At 40.2% G+C, this 25,084-nt stretch overlaps 1 protein-coding gene across 11 annotated transcripts in view; it reads left to right on the plus strand.

The window, feature by feature from the left end:
* The first annotated feature begins 1,620 nt into the window (after nucleotides 1-1,620).
* kidins220b (kinase D-interacting substrate 220b) overlaps nucleotides 1,621-25,084 on the plus strand; it is a 69,119-nt gene continuing 45,655 nt past the window's right edge. For 8 of the 11 annotated variants that reach the window (XM_015354382.2, XM_015354429.2, XM_015354437.2 and 5 more), the window contains exons 1-14: nucleotides 1,621-1,765; nucleotides 13,394-13,546; nucleotides 14,312-14,410; nucleotides 15,465-15,563; nucleotides 18,297-18,395; nucleotides 19,095-19,196; nucleotides 19,714-19,812; nucleotides 20,800-20,997; nucleotides 21,332-21,430; nucleotides 22,418-22,516; nucleotides 22,625-22,723; nucleotides 23,066-23,243; nucleotides 23,566-23,730; nucleotides 24,318-24,497. In XM_015354382.2, the coding sequence (XP_015209868.1) occupies nucleotides 13,439-13,546; nucleotides 14,312-14,410; nucleotides 15,465-15,563; nucleotides 18,297-18,395; nucleotides 19,095-19,196; nucleotides 19,714-19,812; nucleotides 20,800-20,997; nucleotides 21,332-21,430; nucleotides 22,418-22,516; nucleotides 22,625-22,723; nucleotides 23,066-23,243; nucleotides 23,566-23,730; nucleotides 24,318-24,497 (1,624 nt within the window). In that variant the 5' untranslated portion in view covers nucleotides 1,621-1,765; nucleotides 13,394-13,438. Of the gene's footprint in view, nucleotides 1,766-1,796; nucleotides 1,820-6,290; nucleotides 6,393-13,393; nucleotides 13,547-14,311; nucleotides 14,411-15,464; nucleotides 15,564-18,296; nucleotides 18,396-19,094; nucleotides 19,197-19,713; nucleotides 19,813-20,799; nucleotides 20,998-21,331; nucleotides 21,431-22,417; nucleotides 22,517-22,624; nucleotides 22,724-23,065; nucleotides 23,244-23,565; nucleotides 23,731-24,317; nucleotides 24,498-25,084 lie in introns of those variants that run through there. The other 3 variants (XM_015354444.2, XM_015354400.2, XM_015354389.2) reach the window with 3 other exon arrangements.

Genomic DNA, 25,084 nt, shown 5'->3' on the forward strand with positions numbered 1-25,084 from the left:
CAATTATTTGTGTCAAATTGAGTCAAATGCTTTTTTGAAATCAATAAAACAAATATTTTGTGGTGGACATGTTTTTTCTAAGCGTGAGTAGGGTGGATGGATGTGCTTTTGTCTGGTAGAAAGCCAATCTGACTCTTACTCAGGACATCATCTAAGTCCAATATTATGATAGAACATGTTTTTTTTTAATCTGGGATCTGTCAGAAAACAAAAATATTAAGAATTGGTGCCCCAGTGAAGGATCATGTAGTGTTCTTTATTTTACACATTGGGGTCCCCCATCCACATTCTCACATTCTGTGGGTTTGGCTTCCAATCTTCTCAAGTCTGAAGGTGCTGAATGCTTAAATTAGTCAGATAAAAAGAGAACTGACCCCACTGAAATCTTCTTCGCAAGTCTTAAACCGCTGAAACCTTCAGAGACCCAGCAATCCTCCTTGCCTGTGGATCAGAGCCCATCACTGCTGATAAAATGAGCAGTTTTAAGAGAAGACATTACACACAACACAAAACCAGGACAGAAGCTGAGCAGGCATGATCGCAGGAGAACCTGGTAGGTTAGCAGACTGGTATTGATGAAGATTGGGGATACTGTATTTACACATAGCTCCACCTGCTGGTGTAGCACCCCTTAGACCAGTGAAGCATTTCAACTGTTACCCTTATTTAGCTCACCTTCTGTTCTGACCTTGTGCTCGTGTGCTGTAGATGTCTCTCTACGGTACTTGTCAGTGCTGCCTGTGTGTGTGTCGGCTGGTGCCTCTGGCCAGGACAGGTGTTTGGAGGCCGAAGCTCCGAGTTACTGGCCGTCTGGGAAGCATGGATAGCACAGCTTTCTAACAGCCTGCCTGCAACACCTAAATTTCGACTCCAGTTCAATAGGCCAAGATTATGCCTCACTACTGTCCTGAAAGCACTTTTTTTTTTGTTTCTCTGTGTGACAATTTCAATTGGGTTCCTTTTGTTGCCCGAGTTCTGTTAGAAATCCACAGCAGTATGCTTAAAAGTAAATTAAATATTTCCAGACACCTCTGAAGCCCTTGGCATACTTTTTTGGTAGAATCCTCTTGCTGGTTTCCAGCATCACAGCACTGATACCAGATAAAAGTAGTGTGAGAAATCCTTGAAGTTCCACCCTGTTAAGTTAGTTCTTAATAAAAAAAAGAAAGAAGTGCACTTTATTTCTCATGTAATCAATTACCTTGACAAGTAATAACATGGAATTCACCAAAGGAAGGCATGCTGTAGCAACAATGGCCTTCGAAAACCTAACTTTAAATTTGCAGTCCTGAGATACTACTAAATCCCATACTTGCAAACTGAAAGCAAAGATCGTATGCTTGCAAAATGAATTAAACTTTTTATATTTTCTGCCACTGTTCCTTTACCTGCGCTAAGAAAGAAAATACTATAAAAATATACAAAAAACTAACGTTCGTATTTATCACAAGTAAAAAAATAAATATCCATCAACCTAACAGAAAAGAGACGCTAATATTAAGCTACAATGACTACATTTAAGGTGTAATAATAATAATAATCCATCAGTTATAAAGCGCAGGACTACCCGAGCCCGTTTATTCAAGTGTACAGCACGTCACTACAGCCGGGGAGTTTTGTGACACAAGAGCTCTCTTCTGTTTAACTGCGTACAAAATGGCTGTCGTGGTATAGCGCAAGGGGCTTCTGTGTTGACGGAAACATACACGAAGGGAGAATAACAAGCCGTCCTGATCAGAGACTTGTCACTGTTATTTTTAAAGAGGTATGTAACCATGACGGTCGAGTGAAACGTGGCGACGTTACAAGACTTGGATTAGTAAGTGAAAATGGTGCGGCTTGTTGAGGAACCGGAGGTTAAACCGATGTTGCGCTAATCTGAAGTTCACTTACCCCGGCTGATATTAATACAACAATGGAGCAGCTATAGGGTCCTCAGCTGGACACGCCATTTAAAGACGTTAAATTCCCTGACGTCTTTCTTTAATACGAGGACTAGACTGGATTGAATAGAATAGATTTCAGTGTGTTCAATTTGATGTGTGTCGTTTCATCGGAAACTGTGCTAATTAATATTAATTGATTTAAGGAGCAGTACTGCGTGAATTTAACTCCTCTTATATTATAGTGGTACCCTTATTATTTGGAGATGTTTGGTTTCTTATTTTATATGAACCCAGACGTTTCCTAAACACCATCGAACAGCCATTTCATTTCATAGAGACCTTGCTGTGCCCATAATGTACTTTATTTTTTAACCGTGTGCCTAATTAAAGCATCAGTCAGCTTGTTATACGGCTTGTAGAGTACCCTTTCCTGGACTTGAATATAGTGTCACCTGTTGTACATTTCATGATGCCAATTTATGTGATTTGTATTAATGTGTAATAATGACAGGCAAAGGTGTGTACAGTGTGTTGGTGAGGCTTAAGCCTGCAGGAGCACACAATTTGGTTTTGCGTGTTGTCAGAAGGTTCTTCGACGTCTGCGGTGTGTCCTTTTTTTGTTTCACGAAGTCTGTTGAGTCTTGGGTTGTGTTTTTCCTTTATAGTTTCCTTATTTTGGTGTGGAGTAGAGATTCTGAAGCTTCTTTGATCGCAGAAGCAGGGATGCGGGGTTGTTGGTATCGGACATTATTGGAAACAGCGGTCTGTTTTAATTTACAGAGGCTGGGCAGAGTATTGTTCTGAAACAACCGGAGAGTATTTAATGGTCTCTGAAAAATACAAAAATCAAATTCAGCAAATGACTACGTTGATTAGAGTTTGATCTAAATACTATAATAAAGGCCTAATTTAAATAAGTCACATGGGATACAGGAATGCAAAAAATAATCTGTTAGATTTATCGTATTTACATGAATAACAGTTGTATTTGTGTAAAACATCACAACATCATTAAGGGATAAGCATTTTATTATTTGAGGAAACGTTTCATTTAGGAATTTCAAGTCTTTGCAGAATCACCTTAAAAATACAAACTGCAAGAGGATTTGAAGACTTCGAAGCAAATCCTAGGCCCTTACCTTAACTGTGTGTGAACTGCATGTAAACTAAGAGGAATCTAGGACCTTTGTTGTCTGTTGTTTGAAGAACACCACTTAGCAGTGCAAAGTTTGCAACCCAAGTGACGACCTGACAGCCAGGTGATGATCCACCAGGTGGGTATAAAATGTGTCCCAGCAACATGAGAGCTTCAGTTTAAAGTAGGTTTTAATGTGATGAAACCTTCTGAGTTTCAGGTTAGTCGGTGCAACAGTTCATAAAACATGCAGTTTGAAGTTTGAGAACAGAATGCCAGTCAGGCAGCTCTAGTTCATAGATGGCTGATGGCTCCGCCTTGATATTGCGATTATGCAACAATTAAAGTCCCTCAAGTGATTCATTCCTTTTTTCATGAATGAACAGTTCTTCAAATAAAACGTTTAACCCATATCCCAAATTCTGGATACTAGATCAAAAGACATATCTACCGTACATGGAGTCAGAACTACAGTATGTGGGATGCTGATCATATTAGGTGTGGAGTTAATTGGCAAACAGGCCTTGAACAGAAGAAGGTTTTTTTTTTTAATGGGATGCATTTATCAAACAGCTGATGACCTGGTGTGGGTGGGGAAATGATCACATCAACCTGTGAGTTGCAGATCTCAAGTGGCGCTGGCTGCTCCTGAGGTCTGCTAAGTTGCGATTCGGTTAGTTCTGAAGATGATAGGGGCAGATTGAGTTCTCAGAAGAAAATGGTGGTCAGGCAGTCACCTTGGTTTTTGCTGACACCCTGTTTCAAATCACATTCACCCCAACTGGTATCAGAACTGACCTCCAGGCTTAGGAAGTATGAAATTCAAAGGTCAAACAGTTTTAGAGCAGGAGGAGTTTGAGTAAAGGGTCCTCATTCTCAAAACAATTTATGACCCACTGCAGGTGTAAAAAAGATCATAGCTACTTTTCAGGGACATAAAAAAGCCTTGGTCATTTCTGACCAAATCTTCCAAATTTCAATTCAGTCACAAGAAGCTGACTAACTGTCTGGCTGCCGTTTTGGTTGATACAGGACCCCTGTTTTATTCACTAATTCGACGGCTTGTAAACCTGTCAAGTATGAAGTTGCTGAGTGGCCTGGTGTTCAAACTCCAGCATTTTCCAAAATGGGAAGAATCTTGGTTTTCAAAATGTGCAGCAGAAGGCTTTGTGTAACTTTCACTTCTGTAATTATAAGGATTTTATTGTCTTGCAAAATCACAAAACATCTTCTGTGATGGTGGTACACCTAGTGTGGTTATTCTCAAGAATCCATCTGTTTTCAGAAACTTCTTCAGTCCTTGGGTTTCGAGGGTCATGGTGAACCCAGGCCTAAGCCAGAGGACACAGGGTGTGTGTGTGGCAGGATATTGTGCTCTGGAGGCGATGCCAGTCCATCGCAGGTTGCGCGCACACACGGGAATACAGGGGCCATTGTTAGACTTGTCTCTGGGCTGTGGGTGGAAACTGGAGCACCTAGAGAAAACCCACACGGACACGGAGAGAATGTGCAGACTCCGCAAATAAAACATCCCTGGCAGGAATCGAATTTTTTGACCTGAGAGCTTTAAGTCAGGTGTGTGCTAACCGCAACACCAGTGACAACGCCCCCTGTTGTCACGTATTGGTGTAAACAAATGCTTAGCAGATTGTGCCAGATAAATTATTTCGAACTCTGTTGATATCATGTATTGGCTTCAGCAGTTATTTACCCGATTGCTTGATTGGTGTCATTGCCTTTTGCAAAAGCACTGCAGAAGGGCAGCAACCACATGAAACATCGTTAGAGTGAATGCAGAGGTCCAGTCCCTCCAGATCCGTCGTGCTCGTGCTCGTGCTCGTGCTCGTGCTCATGCTCCTGCTCGCACCCGGCCCCCATCCTTCATCCTGTAGGTGGTGAGCCCACACGAGGGCTCCGCATAGCCTCGAGCCTGGCCTCCCTGGGTGACAGGGTGAGGAGCTCTGCAGTCTGAGGGTGGCTGCTCCTCTGGAGCGAGAGGAGAGAAAGTGGGGTGTCTGGTGAGGATGTTCCCTAGAAACGTCCTGCTGGAGGTGTCCAGACCCAGGACACCTGCTGGAGGGGATTGTATCTCTCAGCTGGCCTGGGAGTGTCTGGGCTCTCCAGGAGGGGCTGGAGACTGTTGCTGGGGAAAGGGAGGCCTGGGCTGCCCTGCTCAGCCGGTTACCCCCTCGACCCTCACCAGGAGCCAGAGCTCAGAAAACAGATGGAGGGTTGAATTCAGAGTCTCCTGTCGCAGTCTGTTCGCTGACCTTTTCCATTACAATCAATTTCATTTTGTAAGTAACGTTCACTTTTGCAAGTAAAACCTCATTATATGATATAATGTGGGCTAGATAAAATACATCCCCAGCAGCAATCTGAAAAAAGAGTACGAATGTAATTGGGAGCAAAAATGACTGATGTGACTCGCTTCAGTTTAAATTGTTTTTTGTGGCAAGGTCTTTTAGGCAGTGCATTGTATGGGCATGTATGCGTATACTTAAAAGCCATTTAGTTGCACAGCATTCATTTTAAAACCAGCCAACAGCGTCTCGGGGCCATTTTACCACAGCAGACCTTGATCTGAAATTCAGGATTGTGACAAATACGTCCCGTGGAATTTTCCTCTTCTGAGTAGTCGTCTGGTAACTTGTAACCCTTTCCAGTGACTAGCTGTCTGCTCTTAATATAGAAATCTAGACCTCCCTGACCTTCACATGTTTTAAAGGCAATGAAAGCTAAAGCGTGCAAATTCAGCAAGGCATGGAATAGTGAAGACAGTATATTTCACATCCAGTTCCTGAATTTTTTTTTAATCAGAACAAATAAAAAATATAATAATAAATCGGGGGGCGGCGGAGCAAGTTAACTCCAGCGATTGGGGCTGCAGTTATTTCTTATTTGTAATTTGATTGAAACGCGTAGGTGTAAGCAAGGCTTTTTGTTTAGTAAAATGACACAAAATGGACTCTGCAGTGTATTTTATGTAGTCTGTTCCCCCAGTTCTTAAGACCTTTTGTATTTTTTTCCCCAGGTTGATGGATCTGTCAATTGTTAATTGTCTCGTGCATTAACAGACAAAGGGCATCCTTGATTTTCTTTCCCCTTTGCTCGATGCTCTTTTAGCCTGTGAAGAGAACTGCATCGCTTATAGTCTCTTGCCTGTAGAGCAGAAGCTTGTCTCCTGTGTTTGGCAAACAACGTGCTGTCGTTGTGACGGTCTTTCTGTGTGATGATGAAGCTGGGCGTAGCACTGCCATCTCATACATTATTTATAGAAGTCGGGGATCTGAAGCTGAGGCTGCCTTGTTGGTATTCTGTCCAGCTACAGTACCTGATAGCTACAGAGGAGCTCTTTTCAGTGCACAGGGGTAAGCAACCCGATTCCTAGTTTATCTTTTGTTAACTGTTGTTATTCATGTTTGGGTTTCATAGCACTCCTTAATTTCTTTAGTATTACCTGTCTTTGTTGATGGTTACATGGTTTAGCAGATGGCTGGGTGTTCACAAGTAGTGGGCAATTCTCTTAGAAGCAGGGTTTCCTGGATCAATTATTTATTTTCCCTTGCCCACTGTGCTTTCAGTTACAGTTAGCAGATATGACATGCAAACAATTCTGTGTCCATCTGAATTGCTCGATGCTGAAAAAGGTGTGTCTGCAGAGCTGAATTCTCCTGTATTTAAAGCTTTGTTGTGGGTTTTTCTGTCTTTGTCTACGTCTGTCGTCCAGTGACTCTTAAGGAAACCAGCAAATTATTCTACAATCGAGACGGGAAACAATTTGCATTTTAATGTTTGAAAAATAGGCAGGCAAGTGGAAAGGCATTTGGAATCTGTTGTTTGTTTTTGAGTGTGGATTTTCTGCATTCTGCACCTGCCTCTTGCGGTGTCTCATTCTGATGCTATAAAATCAGTATTTACATGAAGAAAATAAGGCTTATGGAAAGGTAACCTTGAGTGCTCCTGTTAATTGAAAATCAAAGGGCATCTAAGATGGTCGCTCCTAGATTGTTTAGCAGTTTAAGGTCTGTTTATTTCTTCCTGGCACAAGATGTACTATGTTAGGCTAATTTACAGTATCTTTGATGTGTTGGTTGTTTGTATTGACTTGTTGTAATGTTTTAGTGGATATATTTATGAGTGTAGATTAAAGGATTTTTAATTTAAGGATAAGGATCCTTCAATTTTAGGATATACTGTAGCATGGGTGAACAGCCCTGTTCCTGGAGAGCCCACATCCAGTTACTCTTATAGTTCACCTTAAATCATCTTTTTTTAAGATTAAGAACACTTGTAAATTATTGATAAATTGAGCAAGTGTTTTTTTCCAATTAATGGGGCTCTGTTTATTAAAGCTAAAAGTTATCATAAGCTTTGTTCCAAATGATCTCTTAATTGCTTAATTTAACAAAGCACCTGTTATACTGATCATGCTGAAATTCTTCCAAATCTTTAGAAATTGATGATACCTATAAAAGCTGTTGGATAGGGGCTCTTCAGAGTTACATTTTATATACAGATTTACTTAGTACTATAACAATTGTTTGAGCCATATTTCTGTAGGTATAGTGCCTACAGATTTGTTTTACCAAAGCATGTGTTCTCTATCCAGCACTGATGCCAGTGTATTTGATTCTCTTGAGTTTGTCTTAGATTGAAGACATACAATAGGAGTTTCCTGCTTGACTTAACACTGCTACTATCTTCTTGATCATTTTTTGCAATTTGGTCATGTTCTCTTTCTGGAAAGAAGAAGTGACACCTTTGATTCTTTGTCATATGTTCCTGGTGAAACTGCTTTGTGCGTGTTGAAAACTGCATGATTTGACATTTTAAAGTAGCTTTTCCCCCAATCCCAGATTTAGACTTTTTACCATTTATGTATCATGACCGAAAACAGAGTAGTGGAAAGAATTAAAAAGGGGCTCAAGCACTGCATCTCCTACTTGTTCCACTTCACTTAAATACAGGCCAGTGTCACACACTATTGATCATTGTGTGCTGAAGTGACCAGCTGTGTAGAATACTGTTTATTTGCTTTTATACCTGTAGTGTTACACTCTGTTTTAGGTAAGGTTTCATTGTTTGAAAATTAAAATGGGTGATAGGCCTTTCCTATTTCTCCATTTGTGCATTTGAGCATTTGAATAAAGAAGAGGTTTCATAGATCTGTACTGCAGCAGTCTTTCTTGAATTTACATGCACACCAGCACCAAATCCAGTGTAACAACCCCTTGATGCCTCAGTGCAGCAAACCTGCTGCCTTTCTGTCCTCAAGGATAAATTACTTGTGACTCTGCAGTGAGCTTTGTGGGGGTATTTACTACTGTACTGTATAGGTGTGGCATCCAAAGATGGTGGTGAAGTGGTATTTCCACAGGTAGGGGTGCCTTGTCTGGGGGTTGAAAATAGACTGATACAGAAATCCTGCTATTTTTTTTAAGTACAGTGTCAATCACAATTTTGTGTTAGGGCTGTTTTGCATGCAGGTGGACCGCCTTGCTTCTCAAATCCTGGCTATTCTCCCTGGCCTTAAAGCCCAGTGGAGCAGATGGAGATGCACTGTTCGGTGCTGAGTACTGAGTAAAGGATGTGCAGCTGAGTGCTTGCGATGGGTGCTTAGACGAAGCTTACGCCCTCCCTGCTCTGAAATCGGACCGCAGTGCTGCGCCTTGTCGTGTCTTTGCTGATACTGTCAGCCCTTTCCTCTCCACGTCTGCCGGGCTGCTCCTTGGCTCCTTCGGACAGTTCCTGACCAGCAGGCGGCCTCTGGGAGCAAATGGCTTCTCGGGTGATGAAGGAAGAAATCGCGCCACGATTCAAGACGTGTTCAGATGATGGAATGAAGGGTTATAGATTAAAAACGAAGTTTAACATAAAATGCAGCATGCCCACTTCACCAGCCCATTTGCAGTGAGAGGAATGGGACACTATGTCCTCTTTGTGTCTTTATAGGGTCTTTGCCTGTTCATGTGTGTGTAGCTATGTACAGTACTCGTGATGGAGTGGTCGGTTTAGATTAGAGTTGGGGTCCCCAGGAGTTTAACACTGTCACATGGAGAGACGCAATGGGAGACAATAGCTCTTTTAACAGTGAGAACACACCTATTTATAAAGGCATCTGCTTAATAAGAGGAACTGCATTACCCTCTGCTCCCCTTCAGTTTTAGCACTCTGTGTGCGTTTGGAAAATCTTTTTTTCTTATGTTTGTATCACTGGAATAAATATCTGTCGCCCAGCAAACTAAAGGGGATAACAGCTTCAGTTGTGATTAACGCCTGCATGTTTATATCCTAAATCATATTGTTGTTTTACACTGTTCATTCACACCAAGGACAAGCACTGTGTTTCAAACTGGCCCCTGCTTTACTCCTTACACATTATTCTACCACGCTACAGACAGAGAAACGAATTGCACTTAAGGGAGTTACTTCTGATATTTTAATAAATTACAACAAAATGTTATGAGCTTCCAAAATTGTTTCAATTCATTTCTTAAAGATGGACAGCGCACAGCTCTTAGGCTGACTTAGCTATATGCTGTAGCTCATTTACATCTGTAGTCCCTGGGCAGGACACAACCAACAAAATATAAGACGGAGACATAAAAAAGCATTTCAGGGCATATCATGATAAATAAATAAATAGGACAAATTGTAAGGTGCATGTAAAAAATGTTTAAAAAAATCAGAATAAATAATGATTATGAATAAAAAAGTGAATAGCCAGTGACATGATGCTGGTCATTAAAATGGACATCGGAAGATGAATGATTACATGGTAGAAAGAAGGTCGAATAGAAAGTGGATCATGGTGTTTTTCTTTTAAAGATGGTTAAATATAAGTCACTGCATAAGGAAGGATACGGACAAAAGGAGGTCATTCAGTCCATCCAGCCAGTTTGGTAGCTGATCGATTTGAGGATCTCATCTGGCTATAAGGATACCAGGGTATCGGCTTCAATATCATGACTGTACACCACGCATGTGGACAGTTGGACTTGGTAACAGCAGCTTTGGTATTCAACCAAAGTTGAACCAAAGTACTGGCTATAAGGAAATGTGTTTATTGGTTTACTGATTTAAAGTGGGACTAGACCTCCTAAGTTTTGCAGTTTGCCATGAAAGAGTTAGGTTGCTGTTGTTTCGTTTTCATTTATCCGTCACATTTCTGCTTCAGGTGGTGAATCAACTGAATTGCTTAACACTAGGGTGTTGAATGTTTTTAACTAATACAATTGTGAGTTATCATTTAGTTTCCTAAATTGTGAACCAATACATTTATAAAACAAGTAAGTCATAAAGTCCTGTTTTGAGCTATTTTGTTTTTAAAGAAGAAAAAAATAATTCTTTAGCAAATGACCAAGCACTTGTCAGCTGCGGTTAAATAGAGCTCTACAGAGTGAAGTCAAAGCCAGGTGTTAACCTCAAGTTAAATACTTAATGACACCATGTGGAGTTTATGATTATGCTGACAGCACATTTTAAGAAACGATCAATGCACTGTTCAAAGTTAAATATTGAGAAATATTGGTCAGGTGCCTAGAGGAAATCCCAATTTTATCTTACAGACAGTGCATAGTTATGAGTTAGTAATCATTAACTTTTCCTGTGGTATAGACTTTTGAATAGGACTTTGTTCGCAATGGGCTGGATTTAAAGTGATTCATTTTTTTTATCTGTACACCACAGGGTTCTGGTATTGCAGATACATATATAGATATCTGTTTGGGGTCCTTTGAACACTCACATTCTAAAATGCAGTGCTGGAAATGTTGATTTGCATTGGATACTAGCATTTCATTTCTAACGCATAATGTTCAGAGAAAGTCTTTATGCCTGTCATTTGGGGAAAGGTTTTATCATCTCAGCACACTGTGCGGTCTTGCTTTAGGAGACTGGGGAAAGATTGTCTGAAGTATATAATCAGCTGTGCATCTTCCATTTTCTTTTTCTGTTCAAGGCCTTCAGTTAGGATTGCCCTGCAGGATGTTCAGCACTGATAGAAGCACTACTGCCAGACTAAATCCTCTCTTTGCTAGTGAATGGAAGGATTTGTGCTTCAGTGTGCACATAAAGTCTTTTGTCTTTCCTGGAAGGTAAAGGCTCAAAATCTCATAAATACTCCGTTATTAGTTGGAAAACATATGAAACTTGCAAAAGTGTCTTTCCAGAATAACAAAGAGCTACAGTTCTTTTCTTCTTTAAAACATCAAATTGGCATTCAAGCCTAATATCAAGATGATTAGCGGATTCCAAGAGAAAACAGTGTGTTCCCAGCTGGGCTAGTTGGAACTGGCCTCTTCTCATTTACATACTTTCTTAGCTCTTGTGGCATAGTAAATGACTCTTGTAGGAAATTCATATTTTGTTATAGAGGAAAGTCAATGATAAAGCTGTGAAAATATATATATATAGCTGTATATATACTCTAAGGTGACCTGTCAGTCCCTTCACTTATCAGCCCTGCCAGGTGGAGGATGTATGGACTCTGCCTTGGCAAGGAACTGGAAGTCCAAAGCATTCAGTTGTTGAACAATGAAAAGATTGTTATTATTGTTGTTGTTTTAGACACTTTATCAGCAAATTGTCTGTTTTTAATCTGGTGATACTAGATTCGGATGACTGAGCAATGCTTTGACTGAGTAACGTTGTTAAATGTTGTTTTGTATCGCGATTCCGTACTGCTGCTATATTGTATATAAGTTTATGAGGTCTTGATGTGGAAGACAAATTCCCTTAGGGGTAATAAAAGTTCATTCAAAGGCAACAGTTGGAGTGTTCAGTAATTAAACAATATGAAATACACAGTAAATAATGAAAAATAATAAAATTATTATAAAATAATAAAAAAGAAGCTTTTTTTAAGTTGCTTTGAAGAGCTTTTGAAAGTTTTTACATAAAGAGATTTTTACACAAATGACTCCGTAAGTTAAGTCTTGCATAACTTAGGGAAATTTTTTAATGGATTCCTATTTTTTTAGGGTTATGAAAAAATCTGGAGAGCCCTATATACGCCTCAGACTCTATCTAGATGATGTATTTGCATACATGGTGTATAATATTGGCCTACATTTTGTTCCTGGCACCCATACTTTTTTCTTCCACTATTTTATATTTGTATTGTGGTAAAGTACACTATTTATAGAAAGCTACGTAATGTTATCTTCTCATAGAAGATGTATACTGTAACATGTCTAGCAGGTGGAAGAAAATGAGTCAGGACAGCTCTAAATGTGGAAAATATCACTGTGGTGGAGTGGAAATTTAGTATTTCTAAACATGCAATTCTAACGCCACAGTATAATCTCTGGGGAGAAAAAAAAACTTAAATTGTTGGTTGTCTTGCAAATGTAGTTTGCCATACCTCCAATTAAATAAAGCATGGTCCTGTCAGAAAGATCTTAAACTACTCTGCAAGAAATTAAACTGTGCATCAACTTGAACTGAGACAGAATCTGCTTTTCTGCCTGCAGTTAGGTCAGAAGGTTAGTTTCTTTTGTACAGGCAACACATGTTGACACCCTTACTGAATTATTCTTGCGGGATTAGTTGAAAGCATAATATCTGGGTTGCAGATCTAAATCTATGATTCTCTTCATGCATACTGCATTGCGGTGTTATTTTTCCATTGTTGTCTGACTAATGATTGGAACTGATTGTAAGGTGTATGGTGCAATAATTAAAATGAGGTAATGCCAAAGGGACAGTTAGCAGACAAAGCTGATCATTAGCTCTTCAAATTAAATAATTATGCATTTGAAGCTGAAAGATATTCTGTCGTTTACAGTATGGTTTAGGAAAGAACACATCTGACAGCTGCCTCTTTACTAATAATCTACCTTGTATATAATATCCATATAGTTAGATGTACTGTGAGTATGTGGGAATGTGTAACAACACGTAGCTGTGAATAACAGGAAATAGCGTGATTCAAACTTTATTTATTTTAATTAAAACCTAAGCTTTTGTGATAACATTATATTAAGAGATTCACGATATATACTTACAGTAAGTAAGCAGCCACTGCTGTCCCTGAAGGCTTAGACCAAGACATACAAACCTGGTCAGACTGAGAAAGACCTGGCTGTAGTACAATGTGTGCAGGTCTAGATCTGCTTTAAAGATATGCTGTTCCCTCTCTCCCTATGAACCTAATTCTTTCAGGGTTTGGCTTCGTAAGATCATCTTTGTAGGGATCTGTTGTTTTTTTTTCAAAGTGATTGAATAGCATTAGTAATGATGAACCAAAAACAAGGCCACCCTGACCAGGGTGAATGCAGTCCAGAACTAGAGTAAGGCAGACATTCTGAGAAACGTCCTGTGTAATAATTCCCACTGTGGTCCTGGGTTGTTCCCCTCTGTGGTCCAGGTGTTGCTGTGAGGGGCAGAGCTGGATTCCACGTGTTCTCTGAAGATGACCAGCCTGGCCACACAGAGCCTGCTCACCTATGTGGAGGAGGAGAATGTGGTGGCACTCAAGGCCCTGCTGGAGAAGTACAAGGAAGTGGATGAGAGAAACGAGGTAGATGTTTTGAAATCATTACTGTTTCACATACTGGGTTACTGCAGAGTCGGGCTTTCCTTGTCTCTTTTGAAATAATCGTAATTGCTTACACGTATATAGCGCTTTTATGGACACTCCACTCAAAGCGATTTATAGGTAACAGGGACTCCTCTCCACCTCCACCAGTGTCTGGCCCCTATTGTTTGGCTAGTTAAGTAACTATTCCATTTATATGGGTCTAAAAAAATGGAGCCCACCTACAAATTGTAAAAGGGAACCTAGCTTAACTTGAAAAAATGTTGTGCCTTTTATTTTTAAAGCCCTCTTATAATTGTGCTCCCAATTCTATGAAGCAAGTGGGGCTGAAATTACAAAAACAAAATATTACCAGAGGCTTCCGAGATGAGATAAACTACCAGAGGTGCGTGTTTACAGATTTAGCCCATGGCCAGTCCGGGTGCAGGCTTGTCTGTTAGCGGACTGCCTTAGTGATTCTCCAAGCCCGTCGTGTGTTACTGGGACCAGGTAGGCCTTCAGAGGAAAGTCCTTATCCCTCCCATTCTGGCCCAAAGGTTGCCACAACACATCCAGGGTAATTAACAGTTGATATCCAATTATTAACAGTTGATATCCAATTAATATTATTTAGGCGGCAGTTGTCAGCATATTCTGAACTTCTTCAGTGAAATTAGTTTGTTGCAAATCGAAAGTGTGTTCCTGTGTTCCCGGAATGTGGTTCTGTTTTGAATGTTAAATGACAGCCTGTTGTTCTTCGTCCTGCAGAATGGACAGACTCCATTGATGCTGGCAGCTGAGCAAGGCAACTTAGAGATTGTTCAAGAGCTCTTGAAAAAAGGAGCAAATGTCAACCTGGATGATATCGTAAGTATAACTGCTGTTGTGCGTTTATAGTTTGTTTTCCTAGTTTTAGCCTTCTGCTGTATGATAGGGCCCTTCAGGACCTTTTGTCTTAGTGTAACACATCCAGACCTTCAGGGGCAGTGTCATTTCCTTGAAACTCATGATCTTGAATATGGAACAGTACATCTCAATTTAGTACACAAAAACTCAAAATATGGAAACACTGATCAGTGGATTTAGTACTGTGCTTTTTGTAATGAGACATTAGCAAACAACAGGACCAAGCTGTGACATACAATCTCGTTTCTCCTCTTACTGTGACTTGGTACTGTAAATGTTTTGTTTGTAGATTCTAAACATGTCTTCAGTCATTGCCAGCAATTGTATTGTTTCTCAGCTTCACTGCTCAAAGATTCTAGTTGGATTCCTGTTGGAGAAATGAGGGAGCTATGCTCCGAGATTTGTTGTGAGGAGCAAAGATGACAAACAAAAAAATAATACAGTGGTCTGTACCAATTTAAGACACTGGAAGCAGAAACAAACCAGAACCAAACATAGGTATAGTGTAACCTGTCTGTCTTAGATTTTCAAAGAATTACAGCAGATGAGCCTTGTGATCACATTTGAAAAAATGCATCCCATCTGTTACACGATAGAATGAAATGCTGCATAGTCCTTGTGATTCCAGTTCCTTAAATTTGCAGCTTTGAAGCAAATTATAGAAATACCATAATGAACAACTATGAGGAGAAATGGTGCACCTTTAATTTTACCTGAGGGCTGAACGTGTCAGAATTTGACAAAACGATGAGTGTATATTACCACAAGCAGGCATTAATCTCCACACACATGCTGTACTCTACTCTCTGAGCAGCACTCTAGGGCGGTCTCGGTTATTGGCTGTTAGGAACAAGTTGAAGGGCTTCACCACTTGCTTCACAGATTGAATTATATAAATGAGCACTTGGTATGACCAGTTGGTATGTAGCACGTTAACCATGTCTGGAAGACTTTTTATGGGTTGAACTCTGCTGTATTGAGTCTGTCATGTAAAAGTCCTGCTGTGCTTCCACAGGACAGCTGGACAGCCCTTATCTGTGCATCAAAGGAAGGCCATACTGAGATTGTGAAAGAGCTGCTGAGCCACAATGCCAACCTGGAACACAGGGATATGGTAAGTGCTGTGTGTACCACAGGCTTGTGAGCCGCTTCACAAACTGTCACTAGAACATGGTGTTTACTTTGTGGACGTACTTGCATATTTAAAGGCTTTTTGGGTTTAAAGGCTTTTTGTCTCCAAACAGTCTTCGTACTTCAGTGATGTAACTTATTTTTCATTCTCATAATTCTTCACATACAACAATTATTTCACACACATTAAACTATTACTCTTAAGTACAGTAGCTCTGGTCAATAATGAAATCATTCTCCAGCTGTAAAAGCACTTGGACTAGTAGTTGTATTAAGTTGTGTCCTCCATAATCATAATATTTATGCATCTCTAAAGTAGATTTACTTAAAGATGAAACACACATTTAAGTAAAAAACAGACATTAGACACACACCTAATCCAAGCAGATTTTAAATGCGAGTGTTGACTATAAATATTTGTAATTGATCTTTGTAATTTGGAATTTGAGTGTAGACTATAAATATTTTTTTATGTCGGTCTACCTCAGCTTCCCTCAAGTACTCTGAATAGTATCCTGATTTACGGGTTTCAAGTGATTTGGTTAAAGTATATTTTGTGTGTAGTTTATTGGTATAACATTTTCAATTAAATTTAAGCTACATTAAAAAATATTCACATCTGCGGTTGACTTCTAAACTGGACAGGTTATTTTAAAATGGGTGTAGTTTTTAACAAAGTAAATATACGTTTAGTGTGTTTTAGCTGATACTGTATGTGAAATGAAGGATAAGAGCCTCGTTCAGTAGTGGAAACAGGCACTGTTCCTGTGTGAGGAAAGCACTGGGCAGACAAAATTTATGATGCTGTATTTTTCTTCTTTCAGACCATGCACTCAGAGTTGCCCACAGATTAGTTTGTGCTGTCTTAATGCTTGCTCTAATTAACAAAAAGATTTTTTGAATCCTTGATAATCCTGCTCAAATGTAAGCCAGGAGTGATGTATTTGTGTTTTCTTTCATTTGTATCAGTTAGAAGGTTAGATTTATAGGTAACCGGTCAAAGTTAATTGCACAATATTTAATGTTCCCCTAGCCCTGTCACCAAAGTCAATTGAAGTTAAATAAAAACAGAAAAGCAGGGTTTAAATTTGTACTTTACATGTAAGTCCATTTGGTGCCTATGTGTCTGGAGGAGAGTGCTTTCATAATAATGACAGTGACGAAAGTGAAAAACCATATATTTCCCAGTCTTGAATTTCACTTGGCGTTAAGCGTCTTGGTGTCACACAAGGTAAGTGCTGGTTCAAAGCATTAGTCACAATAGGAAATCTGAAGTCACTGTCTGAAATGATGATATTACGTTATATGCAGACAGACCATGTTCGTGAACACGTATGCACTGAATTGGAAGACTGGATGGAGTCTCTATGGCCCGATCATGCAGTTTGAATTCAGTCATTGCACAAGATGCTGTTTTAGTTAATCTGCCTTCATCTGCTGAATCGTGAACATAAATAGAACCTACAATTGAAACTGACACATTTTAAGGTGTTTGCACAGTCACTGACATATAGTAAATGTTGGGAATCTCCACTTCTGCAGCATTTGTTTGTATTTGTAGTAAGTGATGTAAATATTGTTTGTCCTTAAATGCCAATGATATTTCTTCTGGATTTATTGAACTCATCCATCCTAGCAAGCAGTGTTGACATTTTCATAAATGAGAGACGTTATTTTCAAACGTGTAGTTCGACAAACAAAAAACAGTAACTGGCCTTAATAAATTAGTGAAGAACAGTATTGAACATGGTGGGAGGTAGTGTGTATATGCCTGACTTTATTTCGGGCAGGTTGAAAGGTATGCTAATTCATTCATCCAGCATGCTGTAAATCTTCTGGATTTTAGAATGCAATATGCTGCATAAACTAAGTAATGATATAAGCAATAGTAAGAATTTTTGCAATACTAAATTTTTTATATATAAAGACAAAGAAAGTACTAAAAAACTTCTGAAGTTTTAAAAAGCCTATTGGACTTCTTTTCATTAAACAATTGTAGTGTGTTTTGGTTTCATAGCAGGATGTGCTGACATAGAAACCCATTAATGATTGTACATGATGTTTAGCATGAATAAAATGGAAAACCTGACTATTTTAGGAGAGTGCTGGAAAGCTTAGTTTGTCTAAAAGGTTGCCTGAAGGCTGATCATGTGAAATGATTGTAATAAATTACTGCTTAAAACATACAGCATACAGCAAATAGCAGGTTGTTTGAAAAGTGGTTGGTTGAACTAGCATATTATGCCGTTTCATATTTGCTAGTTAAAAGTTTCTGTGTTATTTTTTTTAATCTAAGACACTCCTATATATATATATTTATATCTGAAACACCTCATAAACATTAAAGCAAAATATAGGTGAGCTGCATTCTCTTTTTTGCACATAATTTGAAATGGACGAGCAATACAAGCCCTGATATGCAGCTCTTCTTGTCATGTTCTCTGTGAATTTGAATGCTTTATGCTGCCAGGAATTGTGAGAAAAGACATTTTGGCATCCTCATTGGAATCAAGCCATAATCGAGAGTGGATGACTACACGAGAAAGAACATAAGGAAGGTTACAAACGGTTTCCTCGACGAATCCAGGGCATCAATTCACAAACACGGCTGGGCTAGCTTCGGGGAAAGAGCCTCCCATGTCAGATCAACTGCCTCCCATGATCAAATGCAAAACTAATTTGCGCTGGTGTTTATAGCTGGTCTGTGCTTTTGCAGGGCGGATGGACTGCCCTCATGTGGGCTGCATACAAAGGCCGCGGTGAGGTGGCAAGAATGCTGCTTGCCAAAGGGGCCAACCCCAACATCACTGGCCAGGTACGCTCTTACGTTCTGCGCTGTAGCCCTTTTCCCCAGGACGGCTAGGAACATATTCAACACATTTGTGTTCTCTCGAATTGACTACTGTAATGCTCTTCTCGCTGGAGTATCTAAATTTACTCTGAACAAACTGCAGTATGTCCAACATTCAGCAGCCAGAATCCTGACCAGGTCTAGTGCAAATGTTCACATTACTCCTATCCTGGAGTCCTTGCACTGGCTTCCGGTCAAATTCCGTGTAGACTTTAAAATCCTCATGCTCACATACAAGGCTCTGCATGGCTTGGCACCTCAGTTCCTGTCTGAACTGTTATCGCCCTACTCCCCACCTCGCAACCTTCGCTCTTCTAATTCTGTTCTCCTTACTGTCCCCCAAGCCCGTCTACATTGTATGGGTGACGGGGCCTTCTCCTGTTATAACCCGAAGCCTGGAACTCTCTCCCCAAGGATATCAGAGAGTCACCTTCTCTAAACTCCTTCAAATCCAGACTCAAAACCCTTTTCTTCAGAAAAGCCTTTACTTAACCGGTTCCATTCTTCACCCCTCTTTATTTTGACGCATAGCTACATCAGTGTTTTACAACTGCTCATGGTACGAGAAGGCCCTTCTGATAATTTGCAGTTGTTTCTTAGGGGGAAATTTCTTGGTTTAAGATTTCTGTTGTCTGTATATATTAATATTCCCTTTCACCTCAGCAATACAGCGTCTATCCCATTATCTGGGCGGCTGGGCGAGGACATGCAGAGATTGTGCATCTCTTGCTTCAGTATGGCGCCAAGGTCAACTGCTCAGACAAAGTGAGTATGCATCGTTGCACCTGCTTTGGATTGTGTTTAGAGAGTTATCCTAACAGGAGAGGATATCCGTTTTGACTGGTTTTGTTTATAATATTATACATAATATAGCCTGTAGCCAACAACAAATTTGTGTTAATGATTAGAGCATGTAAAAGATTTTGGCAATTTTTTAAAAGAACCCTTCATAAACGTTTCTTTATAACTTTAAAACAACTCAAAGTTGTGGTTAGTTTTTTATTTAATTGTCATGACGCTGATTTTGTAGGGCAAAGATGAAAAAGTTATATGTTGTGAATTTAAACACTTGTGCCTCACAAGTAAAACGTCTGTTTTCTAGTGCAGGAAAAGGTGGTGCCATTCTCAGGGTTCTTCAGAATGAACCCCTTTATTATAGGCTTTCATGTTGGGGTCCTCTGAAATGCTTCAAAAACTAAGTTAGTTCAGGAGTCTTCAAAGTAGTCTCAGGTTTGCTCTGTACATGTGATTAACTATGCAACTTGTTCGTTTTTTTTGTCAGTATGGTACCACCCCCTTAATCTGGGCAGCCAGGAAAGGCCATTATGACAGCGTGATGCACTTGCTGGAGAATGGAGCCGATGTGGATCAGGAAGGAGCTGTAAGTTCCGATGAGAAGCACGGTGTGGCACAGGCTTAACCAAATGACGGTCCTGAACTTTAGATGCACCTGGAGACACTCCTTCAAGATAGAAGCCCCTGCGCTCAGTCAGATAGTTCTCTTTTTTTTTCCATGCAAACTTATAAACACCACTTTTCATGCAGTCAAAGCTGCTAGGCTGTTTTAAAGCAGGGAGGGAGCAGCTGTCAGAATTATTTTGTGTCGAACCTGCAGACCACAGACATGCTTTCGGTCACCAAAGGCTATAAATGGCTGACTGGTTACTAACCTCCCTATAATTATGACATTATGGTGCTTTGTTTTGCTTACCATCTCTTTGCTTTTTGTTTTTGCAAGACAATTATACTGTAATAATGTACACGCCCAAGCACCTGGAACGTTTCCAGCTTTATAAGCGAGAAAGATATATATATCTTTGGGATAATAGGGTAATTGTGCATAAATATACCAATGGTAGTTAACCAGAATAATTCCAGGTGTATACAACTTTTGACCAACATGAAGTTTACTGTTTTAAGGTTATATTTGTATATTGTGAAAAAATAAATACTGGTATACAGCAAGAATTTTCTCCTTTAAAGGGTAATCAAAAGATTCTGAAATCTAATAGTTTACCCTTAGGTAAAATAGAAAAAGGAATTAGTTAGGAGTATTGAAAAGCCTTGAAAATGTAACAGTATGTTACCTTAAAGGCTAGGTGATGAATCCCAGCTTTTTATTTAACTACCCAAAATTATTTATTCTTTGTAGCTAAGTGATGTTAGAAGTTTGTGTGGAACTAGCACTCAGTTGTGTTGAACTGTACAATTTTAGTGTTGTTTACTTGGATTGATTGAATGCTTGTAGTAGGAAATTTATATCTTAAAAAAAAAGAATATGTTGAATCCAGACCTGTTCGTCAAACATTTCAAAGAGCGTATACAAGAGCATTTTTAAGTTGGCTTGCTCCCCTTCTTGTCCTCTCAGAACTCCATGACGGCCTTGATCGTGGCAGTGAAAGGCGGCTACACTGACGTGGTGAAGGAGCTGCTGAAGAGGAACCCAAATGTCAACATGACAGATAAGGACGGGAACACGGCGCTGATGATAGCCGCCAAAGAAGGCCACACCGAGATTGTCCAAGACCTTCTGGACGCAGGGACCTACGTCAACATCCCAGACAGGGTGGGCACCTCTCATGTTAGAAGAACAAGACGAAGAAGTCCTTAGTGCCTTGCCTTTAATAATCTCTAATATGAAAAAACAATGAATTGAAAGAATATATAAATATGAGCTAACACCGTATAAAAAATGTTGATTGGCTGTAGAGGCCTACTCTTAGAAGTTTGCGTGAAGATTGTATTTTTTTCTCACTGGTTTATGAATGTTGCAAGGGAACTGAGCATTGCCTAGATCTAAGTCTCATTGTTGTTAAATGTAGATGCTGTGCGTTTGACTGGAGTATCCTGGGTGAAGGAAAGAGTCTGGGCTGACCATGTGTGTTGTTTTTGTCTTTCAGAGTGGGGACACAGTGCTTATTGGTGCAGTGAGAGGTGGCCATGTGGAGATTGTAAGAGCACTGCTACATAAATACGCTGACATAGACATCAGGGGGCAGGTGAGATTTGTGTTAAAAAATCACTGAGCAATTTGATGATGATAATAATAATACTATTATATAATATACTCTATTATTAGGAACAAGTAATCTCTCTTCACACCTGAAGAAGGCTCCACGGCCGAAACGTTGTGTTCTCTTTCTTCTTTTTTTCAGCATGGATTAAACCTATTCCTTGTTCCTTTGCAGCCTACGCATGCTGACGCAGCTCCCCACCTGTTACTTTATTATTATATAATACTGTATGATATCGTATTGTATATTCCATAAAATATAATAATAAGACTACCAATGTGTACTTACCATCTACCTAGATGATGCGACGGCAACCATAGTGCACCAATACGCTCCCCACACGTCAGCTATCTGAGGGTGGGGAGGAGAACAGAAGCCATTTCACGGATGAGGATTATTAGGAGGCCATGATAGGGAGAGGCCATGGTCACACCCCTACTCTTTTCGAGAAATGCCTTGGAATTTTTAATGATCACAGAGACCTCGGTTTTAGGTCTCATTTGAAGGAAGGCATCTTTTTACAGTGTAGTGTCCCCATTACTATACATTAGGGCCTACACAGGCAGTGGGGTGAGCACCCCCTACTGGCCTCACTAACACCTCTACCAGCAGCAACCTTAGCTTTTCCAGGAGGTCTCCCATCCAGGAACTGACCAGGCTCACACCTGCTGAGCTTCAGTGGGTGGCCCAGTTGTTTGTTGCAGAGTAATATAGCTACTGGCTAAAATAAGTGCTGCAAGTGGCAGGGTTTGCAAAGATCAGGCATCGTCTGAAAATTATCATCATTTTGCAATAATGAAGATTTGTAAGATTATCTCAAAGAAATGATGGTAAAAATGGTACCGCTCAAGAAGGGACTTTTTGAGTTTGTTTAATACTAGGAAAGAGTTTTTCTTTTGTGATGCACACACCTGAAGAGGTGAACATTTTGAGCGTGGTTTGATCATGCACCTCCTTCGTCCTGTTGTCTAGGATAATAAGACTGCGTTGTACTGGGCGGTGGAGAAAGGGAACGCCACTATGGTGAGAGACATCCTGCAGTGTAATCCAGACACTGAAACCTGCACCAAGGTAAGGGCAGTAATTAACCTTATCATAGCGCATCTGGAAAACCCTGATTACAGAACCTGCTGTAGTAAATTAAATATATTCTAAACAGCTGTCTTTTTCTCTTGGCAGGATGGAGAGACCCCTCTTATCAAGGCCACGAAGATGAGAAACATTGAGATTGTGGAGCTGCTCCTGGATAAAGGAGCCAAAGTGTCTGCTGTAGATAAGGTGTGGTGATGTGCCATTACACTCTCTGTGTGGAACAATGACCCAGCGGTAACGGAGAGATTCAACGAAAGATTAATACCCACAGAATAATCACAGTTGAACAATATCGTGCCGTCGTCACACTTGTAGGTTTGAGTGATGTTCATACAGAGAATTAGCCTGGTGTAATCTAGCAGAGCCAAATAATAGGAGGACAGATAATAAAAGACAATCAGCATCTTCATTAATTTAGTCTTTTTTAGACTTTGTAAATCACACTGTCATATAGAGAGATATTTACATGATAGCAGGGTACTTTGTTAAAGCCAAGAAATGAAATCCATTGTCTGTTTTTCCTGACAGAAAGGAGATACACCTCTTCACATTGCAATTCGGGGAAGAAGCAGGAAGCTGGCCGAACTTCTTCTGAGAAACCCCAAAGATGGACGTCTACTGTACCGCCCCAACAAAGCTGGAGAAACCCCTTACAACATTGACTGCAGCCACCAGAAGAGCATCTTAACTCAGATTTTTGGAGCACGTAAGTAGATAGTATGGCCTTTCACAGTAATGTTTACATTTCACCTTTCATACTGTCATTCTGTTGGCTCAACATTGCTGTTATTAATTATAGGAAATCTTGACTTGAGTTAATTTCAGATAACATACAACTATTTACAGGAAAAAACAACTTGAACCGTCAGGAAACGGTTCAGTTTCCCTACAGGATTAATAAAGTATTATCTAAACTCGGGGAAAAAACGGATATTGGGAAATCAGAACCCAGGACGAGCCTGAGACTGATTGTCATGTACCTCTTTCACGAGCTGGAAAACAAGTTGGTGTTTTTTGCGTCTTCTCAGGGCATCTGTCTCCCACGGAGTCAGATGGCGACATGCTGGGCTACGACCTGTACAGCAGCGCGCTGGCGGACATCCTGAGTGAGCCCACCATGCAGCCGCCTATCTGCGTGGGCCTGTATGCTCAGTGGGGGAGTGGGAAGTCATTCCTACTCAAGAAGCTGGAAGGTAAAGTCTGTTCTGGTGCATGGTGCTCACCCGACCCTTTGTGTACTGTGTCATTCATCAGATCTTCTAAGGCTTTGCTCTGTTACTCTGCTGATCTGGGAGATGCAGCTTTACACGTTCCCTATTAATTCCTCAGTTCAGATATTACTGGATTTGGCGGTTACAGCCAGTCATGATGGTACAACAAGATTTGCGATTGCACTTTTGTTAAACTAATAATTCACATTTGCAATCGGATGTTATACTTAGTTCCGTCTGGTTAACCTTATCTAGGTAGGACGTCTGTGCACAAATTCATTATGTCTCTCAGGGAAGAGCATCTGGTAAAACACCCTTTGCAGAGGAGCTTAATGTTAAGATTTCAATATTTACACGGGACTGGAAATTTGTTGGACGAAAGTGGGGAAAATTACAGTGCAGGGGACTGCACGCTAGTTATCCTGAGATGTAAAGCACTGAATGAAATAATTAAGCTATGTAAAGAAGAAATCAGTTTTACTGCAGTAAATAGCAATGTGCAATGTACTTACTAAGTAACTGGAGGCCCAGCGGCTTGTCTGACGTGTTGTTTTCTCGGCTGGGTGCAGATGAGATGAAGACGTTTGCAGGGCAGCAGATCGAGCCTCTGTTCCAGTTCTCCTGGCTGGTGGTTTTCCTCACTCTGCTGCTGTGTGGCGCCGTGGGTCTGCTCCTGGGGTTTGCCGTTGACCCCAAACTGGGCATTGCTGTCGGGCTCAGCCTGCTGGCGGTCCTGTACATATTTTTCGGTAAGAGCGCTGTTTGCCAGGATAAGGTCGGTCATATAATAATTTTGCTATCAGTGTATTTGGCTTTGTATTATGAATGTGTAGAACCTAAGAGAGATGCCTCAGTTCCTCTGTGCTGTGCAGGTGTCAGTACAATGTACAGATAGTTGGCTTATTTGTACTAAGCTTATTAGTAATTTAATACCTTTTAGTTTATCACTAAATCTCTATGAATGTTTTTTCCCACCGCAGTCTTTAAAAAAAAAAGCTACATTTGAGTTTTTTCCCAAGTTAAAGGAATGACCTAGAATTATTCAGCAGAATTTGAATGTTGTATTATTCAGGTCTTTAAAATTGAGAGGAATATGAGCTCAAAAAGGTTTTTTAAAACGGCAAGAACATTTTGTGCACTGCTGTAGGAGGATGTCATTCTCCATGAAGACACAAGAGGGCGACGTTTTACAGGCAGAGACGCTGTGACTTGATCCATGTTTGTTTGCAACCAGATGGCAACCCAAAAGCTCTTTTTGTTTGTTTAAATGTAGGGATTTTTTTTAGCAGTGAAATACACATGGCTGTGTATGCCAGGACTCCTGGTGATTTTGTTT

Source organism: Lepisosteus oculatus, chromosome 2 (genome assembly GCF_040954835.1).
Source record: "Lepisosteus oculatus isolate fLepOcu1 chromosome 2, fLepOcu1.hap2, whole genome shotgun sequence".
NCBI classification, from domain to species: Eukaryota; Metazoa; Chordata; class Actinopteri; order Semionotiformes; family Lepisosteidae; genus Lepisosteus; species Lepisosteus oculatus.